Source organism: Pseudopipra pipra, chromosome 9, assembly GCF_036250125.1.
Source record: "Pseudopipra pipra isolate bDixPip1 chromosome 9, bDixPip1.hap1, whole genome shotgun sequence".
Lineage (NCBI taxonomy): Eukaryota > Metazoa > Chordata > Aves > Passeriformes > Pipridae > Pseudopipra > Pseudopipra pipra.
Genome location: NC_087557.1, coordinates 343061 through 356748, shown reverse-complemented (window position 1 = coordinate 356748; position 13688 = coordinate 343061). Strand labels below are relative to the sequence as shown.

General features: G+C 44.4%; 1 protein-coding gene and 1 long non-coding RNA gene across 4 annotated transcripts in view; one reads left to right on the top strand and one right to left on the bottom strand.

Annotated features, from left to right (window-relative positions):
• Window positions 1-13688, bottom strand: part of BRINP3 (BMP/retinoic acid inducible neural specific 3) — a 168197-nt gene that overhangs the window by 65708 nt on the left and 88801 nt on the right. For all 3 annotated transcript variants that reach the window (XM_064664022.1, XM_064664024.1, XM_064664023.1), the window contains one exon: window positions 8858-9048. In XM_064664022.1, coding sequence (XP_064520092.1) covers window positions 8858-9048 — 191 coding nt within the window. The remainder of the gene's footprint in view (window positions 1-8857; window positions 9049-13688) is intronic.
• Window positions 436-3278, top strand: LOC135418588 (uncharacterized). Its single transcript, XR_010432543.1, has 3 exons — window positions 436-542; window positions 2379-2568; window positions 2900-3278. It is a non-coding gene; the product is annotated as an uncharacterized LOC135418588 (long non-coding RNA).

Below are 13688 nucleotides of genomic sequence, written 5' to 3'. Positions count from 1 at the left end.
GATAAAATGCAGGATGAAAACATGACATCATCTTTAGAGGGAGATAATCCTGGTGGTGAGCAGTGCTGAGTGCAGAACGCTCCTGCCTCCGTGCAGGGGAGCACATCTGTCAGCAAAGTCTGGCTCACAGAGCTCCTTTGTCTTTAATTAACACGAGCACACTCCTCTTTCCCCAATGTACCTTCCGTGCTTCCCAATCTCTCAGAAATTCAGAGGACAGTCAGGCCCTTCAGAAAGGCAAAACTGCCATTACCCAGGAGCCTTTTATCTAATTAGCCCTGCAAGGGGCTTGTCCAGTCTGTTCCTTTTGTCCTGGAAGGGACAGCTGTGCCCAGGACAGGTGGCTATTCCAGCTGGAGCTTCCCTCAGTTTCCACCACCACACTCACACTTCTCCTCCTGTGGTGCCATAATGGGTGATTTTTTTTTGTGCACACAGCCATCAATGCAGGGATTCACTGCCTGGAGCTCCGAAGAACCAGGAGTTAAAGCAGCGTCCAGAAAGACGAGGATTCTCCCGCCCAGTTATCCAATCTTTCTGCTGTAATGGTTAGACACGGGTTCATGTTTTACTTAACTACTGCCAGAACCTCCTGCAAAGCAGCCCAGGTGCCTGGCAGGGCGGGGATGGGCACGTGGCACCAGCACAGATTTGTGCACAGGGTTCACTGCACCCTCAGGCAGTGCCAGCGCTGTGGCCAGGTGGGACATTTGTCACACTGTGCTGCAGCTGTGCCAGCTGCCATGAGCAGGGCACTGGGAAAGCACAGCAGACCCTAATGACTTGTACTCCGAGAGAAGTGTGCCACCAAAACCACCTCCAGGCTCCAGCACCGTTGGCTTTCAGCTCTGCCCGTGCGACAGAACCTGCCTTGGCACAACCTGCCGTGGGATCCAGCCAGTGGGAAAGGTGTTCCTGAGATGAAAAGCAATGGAGTGGGCAGAGAGCTGAGCCAGAGGCTGTGGGCTTCGGGCAGCTGTTTGTGGAGCTGTAAAGATGTGGTTTAGAACAGATGTTAAGATTTTCCTGTGAGGGTGGGGAGGCCCTGGCACAGGTTGCCCAGAGAAGCTGTGGCTGCCCCTGGATCCCTGGAAGTGCTCAAGGCCAGGTTAGAGGGAGCAGCCTGGTCCAAGGATCCCTTCCAACCCAAACCATTCTACGAATCTGTGGTTCTATGATAATGAAAAAACAAAGAACCTGAAAACTTCTCTCCCCCCTCTGTTTTCAGAGATTTTCTGCAGCTTTGAGTGCTTGTTTTCTTGGTCCTTACAACTCATCTTTCTACTAGAAAGGTGGTTGAGCTTTCAAAAGCCCCTTTATTCTAAATACACCAGCTAAGACTTCTGGAAGAGGAGAAAACATGGAGAAAAATCTCCTAGTTAAATTTTGCACCCAATTTGCATGGCCTGATCTAGTCACTGACACAGTATTTACCCCTCTGAGTTCTGATGTTGTCTTCTCTGATACCACAGAACCATGGAGTGGTTTGGGTTGGAAGAGACCTTAAAGTCCATCCAGTGCCACCCCCTGCCATGGGCAGGGACACCTTCCACTAGCCCATGTTGCTCCAAGCCCCGTCCAACCTGGCCTTGGACACTTCCAGGGATCCAGGGGCAGCCACAGCTTCTCTGGGCAACCTGTGCCAGGGCCTCCCCACCCTCACAGCCAGCAATTCCTTCCAAACATCTAACCTAAATTTCTTCTCTCTTAGTTTAAAACCATTCCCCCTTGTCCTGTTACTGTTTGTCCATGTAAAAAGTCATTCTCCCTCCTTTTTTATAAGCCCCTTTAGGCACTGGAAGGTTGCAATAAGGTCTCCCTGGAGCCTTCTCTTCTCCAGGTTGAACACCTCCAGCTGCCTCAGCTTGTGCCCAAAGGAGAGCTGCTCCAGCCCTCCGAGCATCCACCCCATCTTTCTCTGGTATAAACACTTTTGATTGATCTGTGTAGTCATTAGCAGAGAGAATGAGATGACTTCTACTTCAACAGAGTTCTGCTAAGTTTTATTATTGAAACAGAGTTTGTTTTAACTGTTGAAAAACCCCAGGGATTTTCCCATCCACTGCTCTCCAGGGGGCAGAGAGCGAAACCACAATAAAAATTCCCGTTTCAAAAACAAACAAACAAACCTTGAAAAAGCATTTGTGTGTTGTGCTGTGCTGTTTTGTTTTGACTGGAAAGTCTCAGGAAAACAGCCTTTAAAGCCCATCACAGTTGTCACATCATCCTACTGACCCAGTCCCGTTTGATCCCATGCTTTCCACGGCAGTTGGTGGTGGGTGTGTTCTGGCAGGCAGGATTCCCTTGGCATCCCCAGCCCTGCAGCCTCAGTCCCACTCCCTGATGGAGATGTTCTGGTTTTCATCCTTTGTGACCAGGTTGAAACGTTTACTTTGACTCACATCTCCCAGGGCTGAGCAAAGGCAGCTGCAGTGAAGGGCCCTCAGTGTGAGTGGGGAACAAGTTCTTCCTCCTCAAAAATTCCTGCATGGCATTTATGTGGAATCTCACACAAGCATGTCCTGGCTCAGCACTGCCATTCCCAGGCACTGGTAGCTGTGCAATCAGGTGGGTTTCAAAAACAGTTGCTGTTCAAAAGGATTTTGACAGTTTTTCATCTGTCAGAGCCAATTTAGCTCCTGTTAGAAAAGGTGGATTAAAAACCCAAGAACTGCCCCATACACTGGTGCTCAGGCACCCACATCCCTGCAGAACTGCACCCAGAACTCCTGGGTTTGGGAATTAACACCACTGACTCAGATTTGATTTGGGAAAGACAATTTGAGTTTGAAGTTAATTTCTAGAAAATGAAACCCACGCCAGAAGAGGCTCTTTTGTCACATTGAAAGCGTGGTTGAATCTTGTTTTCCACTGGTTACAGTCTACCACCATGAAACAGGCTAAGGAGACGTCCAAACATCAGCTAAAAAACCAAGTGTGATTTAGAAAGTTACAAGTTTTAAGAACTGAAAAGGAGTAATGACGGTGAATACTAAGAAAATGTGATTACTCAGCATGGAATTCTCCCAGCTGTGCTTTTCACAAGCTCCTCAAGCAGAATTTACTCTCCAGCACGAAGTTCAAGAGCCAGTTAACTTCACTTTCTCAGGTTTAAAGGAAATAGCATGAAAACACTCAGTTATGCTCACAAAATGATGCCACGTAATCCAAGGATTGACTGGTTCCAGAAATTAGCAGAGTCACTGCACGGATGCTTTGTGGCCATGGAGAGGCTCCCACTGACAGCCACTCTCCTGAGTTGAGAAAGTTATTCCACGTGCTGGTTTTTTTAAAGAAATATGAAATAAAACATATGTAAAGAAATTTACCCCGATATATCTCTGGCCATTTAAATGTAAGACTCCTAACCAACAGTTTGTACATGGCATTTAGAAATTAGAAATTAATTTTGTGTGCATCTTAAGAACATATTCAGGAATTATTTAAATTAAAAATGCAAACCACTGTCAACATGGTAGAATTGGAATAATGCTGTAACAACTGTAACTAAATATAGCCATCTATTGAAAGAGTAAATATACTTTGTTATACATTGTAATACATATTCATATGATTTAAATACTTAGTGCTATTTTCTGCCTCAATTATTGAGAGATTGTTTGCCTGTACCCACATCTTTGTAATGATGAAGGGTTTACAGGCTTTGATCTTTCATATTTTCATCTGTAGACTGGGTAGTGGTAGGAAAAGGCAGTGATCCAAGCAGTTCTCACCCCTTCAGTCAGAAAGAGAGGGAACAGGAATAAAAGGATGACACTCAAAGGCAGATCTAGCTGAGCACCATCCTCAGATGCCCACCCAGAGCTCTGTCTGCACACACGTGGGTGTATCTTACAAAGTCCTGAGGGGTTCTGGCCTGTGAACTCCTCCAAAGTTTCTGATTGAATAAAGTGCCTCAGCTACTACCTTAGTGCTCATGCAAAATCCCTTCCTGTCTGGATCACCAAATGGACTGTTGGGGTCTTATCAGGTCATTTTCCCAGACTTCAGCAGATGCTGATGGAAATGCACAGGTTCCAAACTGATATAAATTCATGCCAGGCCAGATGTGGTATCATTGCCATGGTTCAGGTGAATAACAGGGAACATTAATTCCATACAAACCATCTGTTTGAGGATTTCATTGTTTTCTTCATCGAGGAGGCAGGAGAAGAAAGTTAATATATTTTGTGCTTTTTTTTTCTTCCCCTTGGCTTCCATAATCTGAAATGCTGGGAAAGTTCCATCCCCAGAGGGGGGGATATTTGCAAGTCTGATGCAAAATTTTCAAGTTTCTTTCTCACATCAGCCATTTGAGACCGTCCTCTCCCTCTCATATTTGCCAACAGTTTGTATCTTACCTTGAAAGGAGCATTATAGAAAGCCTAGGTCATAGCAGCAGTTAGTGAAAGTGCTAATAAATCCTTCAGAATTCATTCAGATTCACTGTTTTACACCACCTGACAATTCCCCCCATCTCTGCAGGCAGAGTAATACACAGCTCCAGAGGAATATTAATGAGGCACAGAAAACCTGACCCTCCCAGAACAGTAAAGGTGTAACTCTCACACTGGCAGGGCTGGAATCAGTGGAGAGGAAAATCACAAGAAGTTGGGGTCGAGCTGATCTGCCCAAACCTGCTAAGACTGTCTGTTGTAAAGACAAAACTACCTTTTTTTCTTCTTCCCATTCTCAAAGCCTTGGACAGTACCAAGGGCTATTCCTGACCCCGAGAGTTGAATGCACTGATGGGCTGGCAGGGAACACCCTGAGCAGTGATGACTGACAACAGCAGTACAAAGAGATCCATCTCAAACATTTGAGAGTAACATTTAGCCAACGGCCTAACAAGGTTCCAGCTTCATGCAAATCCTTCGCTTTCTCCAGCAAATTGGTTTTTTCAGAGCAGTTCCCCTGTTTCCAGGTGCAAGGAGGACTCATGGCAAAGTCACAGGATCTTGGACTCATAGAATCAGCCGGGTCGGAAAAGACCTCTGAGATCATCAAGACCACTCTCTGAGTGTTGCAAAGCACCCAAATCAGCCTCACTTCACCCAAATGCCTGGAAAAAGGGCCTGTCATTTCATTGTGGTATGTTAATTATCTGTAATTGTCTCATCACCAGCTCTGTAGATTTGCTAAATAGCCTTTATATGTAGGAACAACATTAAAGTGAATCCTTTAGGTTCATTAAGTCATCATTTAAGATAATCCACCTTAAGGTGAGATTCACTGTTGGTTTTGTCCTCTTACACTTCTCCTGCAATGGGGCCCCAGGCTCCTGAATACCCTCCAGCTCTGACCTCACTGCTGCACAGGACTTTTTTGCAAACCATTAAAATGCAGTCCCAGCCAACTGGACCATCACTGTTTGATGCAGGCACAAAAATATCAATGCAAAAAAAAAGGAGGAAATGTAAGACTGTGTGCTGTCTCCCATTCAAAGAAGAACCTCTGGTTTTTGGAACTTCTAGCTGAACACTGATGAAGAATTTAGAAATACAGTTCGTAGAGTCAGACAATAATTTAGGTTGGAATGAATTCTGGCAGCCATCCAGTCCAACTCCCTGCCCAAAGCAAGCCTGATGAAATGAGATGCTCAGGGAGCTGCCCTTCTCTCACCTTCAAGGTTGGAGTTCCCTGGTAGGACCCCACTTTTGCTTTTCCCTTCGAGCTGTGGTGGTCAGTGTTGCCTGGGCTGTGTACTGACAGTTTTGCCCTGTGTTGTCGTGGAGGGCAGGAAGAAACCTCCTCCCCTCCTGGGGATGGCCCAGCCCAGCCCAGCACCCCCGGGAGTGAACAGAATTTAACCAAAGGCAGCTCTCCTGGCCCTGCAGGTTTGGCACTGCCCACAGCCAGTGCAGGGGCAGCAGGAGTTAAATGAGCCCCCCCTGAACTCCCTGCCCACACACCAGCTCACACAGGGGCCTTCAGCCAGCCTGGAGCTGCCCATTAGGGCACTGAGAAATGTCACTTTCTGGATTATTTTGTGGCAGCAAGAAATATAGAACCCTTTTCCCCAAGTTCTCATTTCCCAGTGCCCTTGAGGAGCATATTTCTGTGTTTGTGAATAAAGGCTTGGGAACGGATCACAACCAACCACGTGCAAGAGTTCCCTTTATGCTCAAAAAGGGATCTTCATGAGAGCCAAATGGTCACAGAGGCACACAAATCTTACCACATCCTCATTCATTTGCCAACTTTTCCTTTCTGTCCATGAATACAGATGATTGGGGATTCATTAACTGAAAGTACTGTGCACAGTCAGTTTGGTCTTCTGCTTTTAACAAGCTGCAGAAGTGACAAAGCTTTCACAATAAAACAACTTGTAATTAAAGGGTAAGTACTAATACATTACTGAAAGAAAAAAAAATCTAATTACATGTTAATAAAGTGTGGACAAGCATCTGTGGGAATCCCCATTCGATCTAGGCAAAAATGAGAACTAACACATACAGGAAAGTGTGGGTTTATTAGCTACCTCATGAAAGCTCTTAGAAATCACTAATTCCCTGTAATTATTGTAATAGAAACATTTTTTTTAAGTATTCAGCACCCATCCAATGATAATGGAAGGCAGCAGGTGTGCCTCCTGACACTTTGGGGAGGATATCGAATGTCTGAGCTCCGATTTTCAAATGTCTTCCAAAAAATATGGTTTCAGTGTTAGTTTTCACTTAGGTCCAGACCTCCTAAAGGGTGTCAGCTCTGTAGCTCTTTTATGATCAGCGTGATACCGGTGCTTTGATTTTAAAGGTCAGTTATTCTCATGTTAGACTGTTTTCCTAGAGTTGTTGGATCCAATTGCACCTTGAAAATTAATTTAATTGTATGGCTGAGGTACTGCTAGTTACATGAGTTAGTAATGAGCAGATAGCCAGTAACACTGAAAAAGAACTTTAACCACTGGATAATCCTTGCAGTAGGATACATGCTGCAGGCAAAGCCTTAATTATTGTATTTTAATAAACATTTCCTTTATCTTCAGCAGTTAGTTTTTCTATGCAAATGTGTCATATACTTAAGGGAACACACAGTCATTTATAAGAAGGTATATTTACATGCAAAAATATTCAAAGTAATTAAAATAAATTATGGGATTTTTATTTCAAATTGCTGGTCAACAGGTGTAATTTGTTCTTAAAATTCTAAGGGGAATGTATTTGCTGTAGAGGTACCAGTTCCCAAAATAACATTAGGAATTAGCTCTTTATTTTTTAAAACCACTACAGCAAGACAGAAATTCACCTTGTTTCTAGGATGGTCACTTCCAAAAGGTGGCCCCTGTGAACCATTTTGGTTGTTACAGGTCTCAGCTATCAGCCAGACCAGGAAAGCTTTTATTTCCTTCACAAATGGTTGGGATTCAGTCATGAGATGCATTAAAGAAAACCATTCCTCAGGTGAATAAAGGATTTCAACAAGCCTGTCCTGCTGGAAGGACACTCAATCACCGGAATTGCCTTTAATACAATCGCCCACCACGGGATGAAGCTGCATTTGTGAAATGTCAGTTCATTCTGTAATGCCTGGGTGGGTAATCACAGGTACTAATTATCTCTCATTCGGAACAATTTATGCTCTCCCTTGAACATTAGGCCTCTTCACTGGATTTCTTCAATCCATTCAGTGACTGGATCCCAATTATCCATCAGGCTACCCTTTCCAAACTAGTCTGTGGGGACTGAGGCACGCAGATCCCATTCAGATAATGGGAATCACATGGCAAAGCCTCATCAGCCCATTTTGAAAACTCAGTGCCACTGGTTAAGTGGAAACTAGTTCTAAAAAGGGCAGAGTGGCAAATAGGGATTTCCCAGCAAAGTGGTTTAAAAGTCTCATGGATTCAAGGATTCGATGGAAATAGTTGATCCTGGTTTTCTGGCTTTATTTCTGCAGGACTGTAAAGGACCCAGATATTTCTGTAATCTGTTGTTATTTTAAGGACCTCTTACAGAAAAACATCCCTCCCCTTAACCACCTCAGCGCAGAGAAACATCCCCCAAAGCCACGGGGCACACCAGGAACTGGGGTGAAGTGCTTCAATCTTAGCAACAGGATTGCTTTTCTTTTTGTGCATAATGAAACTGTTTATACAGCATCAGTAAAGCAAAGTTTAACATCAGCAGAAGGAGCCACCAGGCTTGTAACAAAACCTGCTGCCCGGAGAGCTGCTGATCCCAGCCCCTCTGAGGAGCCACCGGTTCTGCAAAGGAACCAGCAGTGACCCTGTCCTAGTTAGAACAGCTGGGACCAGTTCAGCACTGCATGGGTGTAACCCAAAACTGGGTATTCTAGAGCCTTCCATGACATTGCCCAGAAACTGGTATCAATAGAGCATTTACACCCTCTGCCCAGAGCAGCCCTGACTCCTCAGGCTGTAAACTGGGTGTTAAGAGGCCTGTGAGACAGGAGGATGCTCCTCACACCCAGTGTGGAACTCCCTGCCCTGAGGGAGGTACCGGGCATTCCTGCCTGAACTGGAGGATAGATAATCTTGGAGTCTTGGGACTTTTTTAACCACTCGTGGGATCCAGAGGAAGACTGCAGATCACCACCCTTGACCAGACTGCACCAGCCCTCTCACCAACAGGTTTTTTCCCCTCTCCTTTTCCTTTGGACTCAGGGGGCCCAAAGAACACCACTCTGTTCATGCCCCAGGGTGCTGGGTTATACACTTGGGTTTTGTGGGTTCAAACCAACTGTTTGTCTGTATAATCGTATTGTATTATTTTATTAAATTGTTATTCTGACTTATAATCTCTCCTTTGAGTTGAGTTCATTTCCCTGCTGGTTTACCTTTAAACCAGCACAGACCCAAACTTTCCTCCCCAGTGTCTCCAGGCACGAGCCCTACCTCCCAGGGTGGCTGACAGCAGGAAGTGTGTCCCATATTTCTTGATGAGGTTCTCTGTGATCTGCTGGAGGGTCGGGCGCCGGCCCAGCAGCCGGATGTTCCGGAAGAACTCGGGGGCGAGCGGCAGCGGAGAGCCCAGGAAATTCCTCCTTTCCACAGCGAGGTTGTTCACTTTCCAGCGGCCAAACTCTCTGCAAGACAAAGCGGTTCCCGCTCAGAGACACGTCAGCCAGACCCATGTTCTTCGTTTGCCAAGCCCTCTGCTCTGCTGGGTGGCTGGGGGCGATGGCTGGGTGGGACAGAGGGCCTCGGCAGTGACACCCCGGCATGAGTCACGGGCACAGGACAAGCCACTCGTTAGAAGTGGTGACACTGCTCCATAACCAAATAACTGCGTGGAAAGAAACAAATAAAAACGAAGCCACTTCGGTTGCTGCTGTTCCTGTTGGGGTTTTGCGGTCTCTGGTGCGAATACAGCTCTAAACCCACCAGATTTGCTACAAATTGAAACTAAAGCAGTTATTACCCCAGGTTTGGACCGAATGCAGCAAGCGTATTCATTAGCACGAGGCAAATCTTAAAATCATAACAGGAAACAGTCTGTGTTCTTTGCTTTTGATGATAAGTCACTCAGGTACACAGCTGGATAATTTAAATAATCTAGAGAAACACCATACTTGACCTTACTATGATAATTCAGGTTTTCTGTACTTCTGGCCTCCATTTTGAGGAAATACACAGACAGCAAGACTAACTCCTAAAAACTTTTCAAATGTAGGAGGGATACAAATGAATTCAAAAACTTGTCCCCTTCCCCTCTCCAAAATAAATCAATGACAGCAGGGAAAACAAACAAGCTCATTGCACAGCAATAAACACATCTTTTATTCATTTACTTACCAATTAAGATACCCGATAGAGTTATTAGTGAGAAGGACTCCTTGTCCTCAAAATCCAGACAAGACACACAGCCCTGGCAGTAGCCTTGCTTTTCCAAGGTACAGCAGTAGCTGTTTTGGTTGCAGACTCTGAGAATTAAGTCCAAGCAAACTGAAGACCCTGCTTTAGGTCCCACTTTGTTGAGTCACTCCTACAGTCATGTCAATTAAGATTCCTCTTAGATAAGATGTAGGAAAGCAAAGAGATTAGAGAGCCTAAAAGATTTTACCAAGGTCCCAGCTAAATACAGAGCAACATTCACTTAAAAAATTCACGCAAGCAAAGAAATCAAAGATGCAGCAAGCAAATAACATTTGAGGGATTCCTGAAACAAAGCTGAATGACCAGGGCAATACATAATCAACAGCGAGACTTTTTAATACTTTTAAGTTCACAGTCATTAGTAGAACCCTGATAAATAGGTTCTTCTGCTTTCCATAATCCTCCTGCTTCTCTTGCAGATCTAACTGTCCTATCCCCAGTCCAGCTTCCATTTTTCTTTATTCTAGTGACAGTGTGGTGCAGCCCCTGTGAGCTGCCTTTCCTCTCATACACATTCTTGCAGATGCCATTTTTTATCACAGCAAATGTGAAAATGATATTATGAAGAAATTTCTTTAACTTGATGGAAACTTAATGCAATTTATCAGCCAAGAGCATAAGACTAAACAGATCCCCACAGTCCTTAAAGACTCTACCCATCACCAGTGTGCCTAAATTAGTATTTGGAAATTGCTACCTGATAGGGGATTCTTCAATTTAATTGTCAAAGTTTTCTCTCAAAACTTCCCTTTCCCTTTAGGAAGCTATAGAGCCAACAACCTCTTTTTTCAGCTTTTATGGAACTACTGCTTATCAGTAGAAAGAAATGAGAAAAATTACACATCAACATTTTTTGTCTGCAAAATTTAAGAAGTACTCGTTGGGCATATTGACCACGTTAATGCAGACAGTGAAACAGTGAATTACCCTGCAGTGTAAATGCAATTTTCATGTGAAAAACAAACAAACAAACAAACAGGAAAAAAATCCCCGCTTTTTTTGTTTAAATTCTGAGCTTTCTAGTCATATCATCCATTTGAACAGGTCAGAAAATACAGGTTAATTGTAGTTCCTGAACAGACCATCGAGATAGAATTGCTTTGACACCAAGAAGATAATGCAAGCTTTATGATGTAAAATACTCATTTTTATACCTTGATGAAACCTTTTCTTCTAAACTTGCTCACTGAGCTAAGGTTCCACCACAAGATTAATGGAAAAGATGCAACTCTTACAAAAGCTGGTTTGCTGCCACCCTTAATTCGATTTTCATTTAGAGCATTTAAGGACAGAGAAGACCACCCTCATCCCCTCACCTGCCCCCTTTTCAATGCACTTAAAGTAAATCTCACCAAAACCCCTCTGGCTGCCCAGGCCACACGTTTGGGACTCAAGAAGAAACTTGTTTCCCAGAAAAAAACATCTCCTCCTGCCTCAGATGCTGAGGATTTCTCAGAATTTCTCACCAGTCTGGTGTGGTATTTAACTACACAGAGTGCATTTTATTTTCAGTTTGAACATTGCCAATTTCAGGTGCCAGTTTTTGGCAATCATTGGACAATTGAAAATTATTCCAAATATGAGATACATAATATCTGAGTAACTAATTCCAGCTCCAGTCTGAATCCCCTCTTAACCCTGGACTGAGCTCTTTGCCTTCTCTGTGTGTCCTTGTGCACAATGGGCTCAGGCATGTCTTGCAGCCCTTCTCCAGAAGCAGCAAATCATTTCTTGGAGGAGCTAAACTGGAAACAATGGCCTCATCCACAACAAATTCAGAAGAATTTCCAAGTTCAGGTTCCCCTGACCTAATCCAAGGGCTGGGTTATTCCAGTACTAATAGAAATTTGTTTGGCTGAAGCAAATTTGAGTTCTTTCCACAGTTTTTGCTATGGAAGGATTTATTTTTTTTTATTATTTTATGTTATATCAAAGAGAGGAAGTAGGCTAATGCTTTTGTAAAAGTTTTGTCAATATTTTCTGCTCAGAACATATCAGTGCAAACAAATTATTAGTGCAGCAAGTAATCACCCTTGGAAATTCACTGCCGAGGAATCTGGGGGAGTAGAATATGGAAGATGGGACTTTTTCAAAAGATGACAGCTTTATATTTCTGCCACAGACTCAGCTGAAGCTTTTAGAGATTTTAAAAGCCAGCTTCTCTATTTTTGCTGCAGTCTTTCCTAAATGAAATATTTTGGAATATGGAAAGACGAAGCCCTAAATCCTCTGGGAGATACGAGAAGTTTCACCTCTGAAGACAAAAGAGGGCCACAGGACACCAAGAGTGAGCTGCCTGTCTGCAGGAGCAGGGATGCTGGACGTGGACAAGCCAGAAGGGATGAGCAGCTTCCCCAACAGGAAACCCGAGAAAACATTTCAGATTTCAGAAGGAACTGGGTTTATGAGAGTGAAGTGCAGGAGCAGGGAAAGCTGGGTTGGAGTTCAGGGTGAGGGGTTGTGCTGCATCATTTCTAGAATGCTGAGGGAGTTTTTCCACAAATGCTTCCTGGGTGTTTGAGAGTCACTAGTAACCACTATCCCAAAACTAGAGCTATTTTCTCTTTTTAGCCATGTCACTGTAAGTTAAACCATATCCCTATGTTTCTTTTGTATGACTTAAAGAAATATGCCTATTTATATAGCTATGCATATAATTTCCCTTTTTTATTTTAATTTCACATTGCAGGCAGTGGTATATTCTCTCCTGTTTTCATTCCCTCTCTCTCATCACCCTTTGTAGTCTCTTCAGCACAAACTCTCCAGCCCCAACCAATTTTTGGTACCAAATGTGCATTATTCCCCTGTGGAAGTCATGCTCCTGCCCACTGCCAGAGGCAGGCTAGCAGGCCTGGCAGAGTTAATGAACATCTGAGCAGAGAAAATCCTGCCTTCCAAAGTGGCTGGAGTGCCATTTCATCAGGAGAACACCTCCCACAGCATAGCATGGCATCAGTGCTGGCTGCTGGACAAGAAAACCAATTATCCACTGGGAACAAACACCACAGATATGAGAAGCTCGTTCTTTCCTACTCCTCCTCTTCCTCTGCTGTGCAAAAGCCAAGAGCAGCAGCTGCTCAAGAAGTGAATAGCAGGTGGTACCCCCTGTGCTGCCCAGAGATTTGCAGCCCCAACAATATGTTACCCATTGGATGGAGTTCTCAGTGCTCAGGGCAAAGCCTGGTGCAGAGAGGGATGATGGCTCAGAGCTCCTGGGCTTGAACAGGACAGAGGAAATCAGTCAGTCTGGCTCCCAGGATGAAGCCCATAATGGAATCCTGTTATTATCATAGGTAGTGCCAGAGGCCATGGGCAGCATTCTCTCCATCTTCCTGCACGCCAGAACCATGGATTTGTATGTCCTACCCAAAATCTGCCTCCTGGCTGTTGGGTAATGCACACACAGGAGCCCTGGAGCCCAGCAGTGCCATCTCTGACCAGCTGGACTGCAGGATGGCACAGCCTCTGGCTGCTGGAGGGGCTCTCCTGCCATCAGTTCTACTCAGAGAACGTTGGGTTGAAGAATGACCAGTCAGGGAGTCAGTGTGGGGTGAAAACCAGCACAATTTAAAACACAGTTGTCATTTCAACACTCTTTTCTTTAATTATTTCCTAACATTTTTGATTCACGTTGCTATTCAAAGACATTGAGAGTGATGTTTAATCTCAAGAAACAATTAACATTCTGACATGAAACACTCCCTAGTAAAGTACCATACAAGTTGTGGACAAGATTTTATCTTGAAAGAAGCTTAAATTGCAGGTGGATCTGAGAGGACGGCTAGGGCAGCAGGCCAACAAGGGCTGTCAATGTGTCCTTTGAGTTTCAAGCTATAGTTTTTTTCCAAAT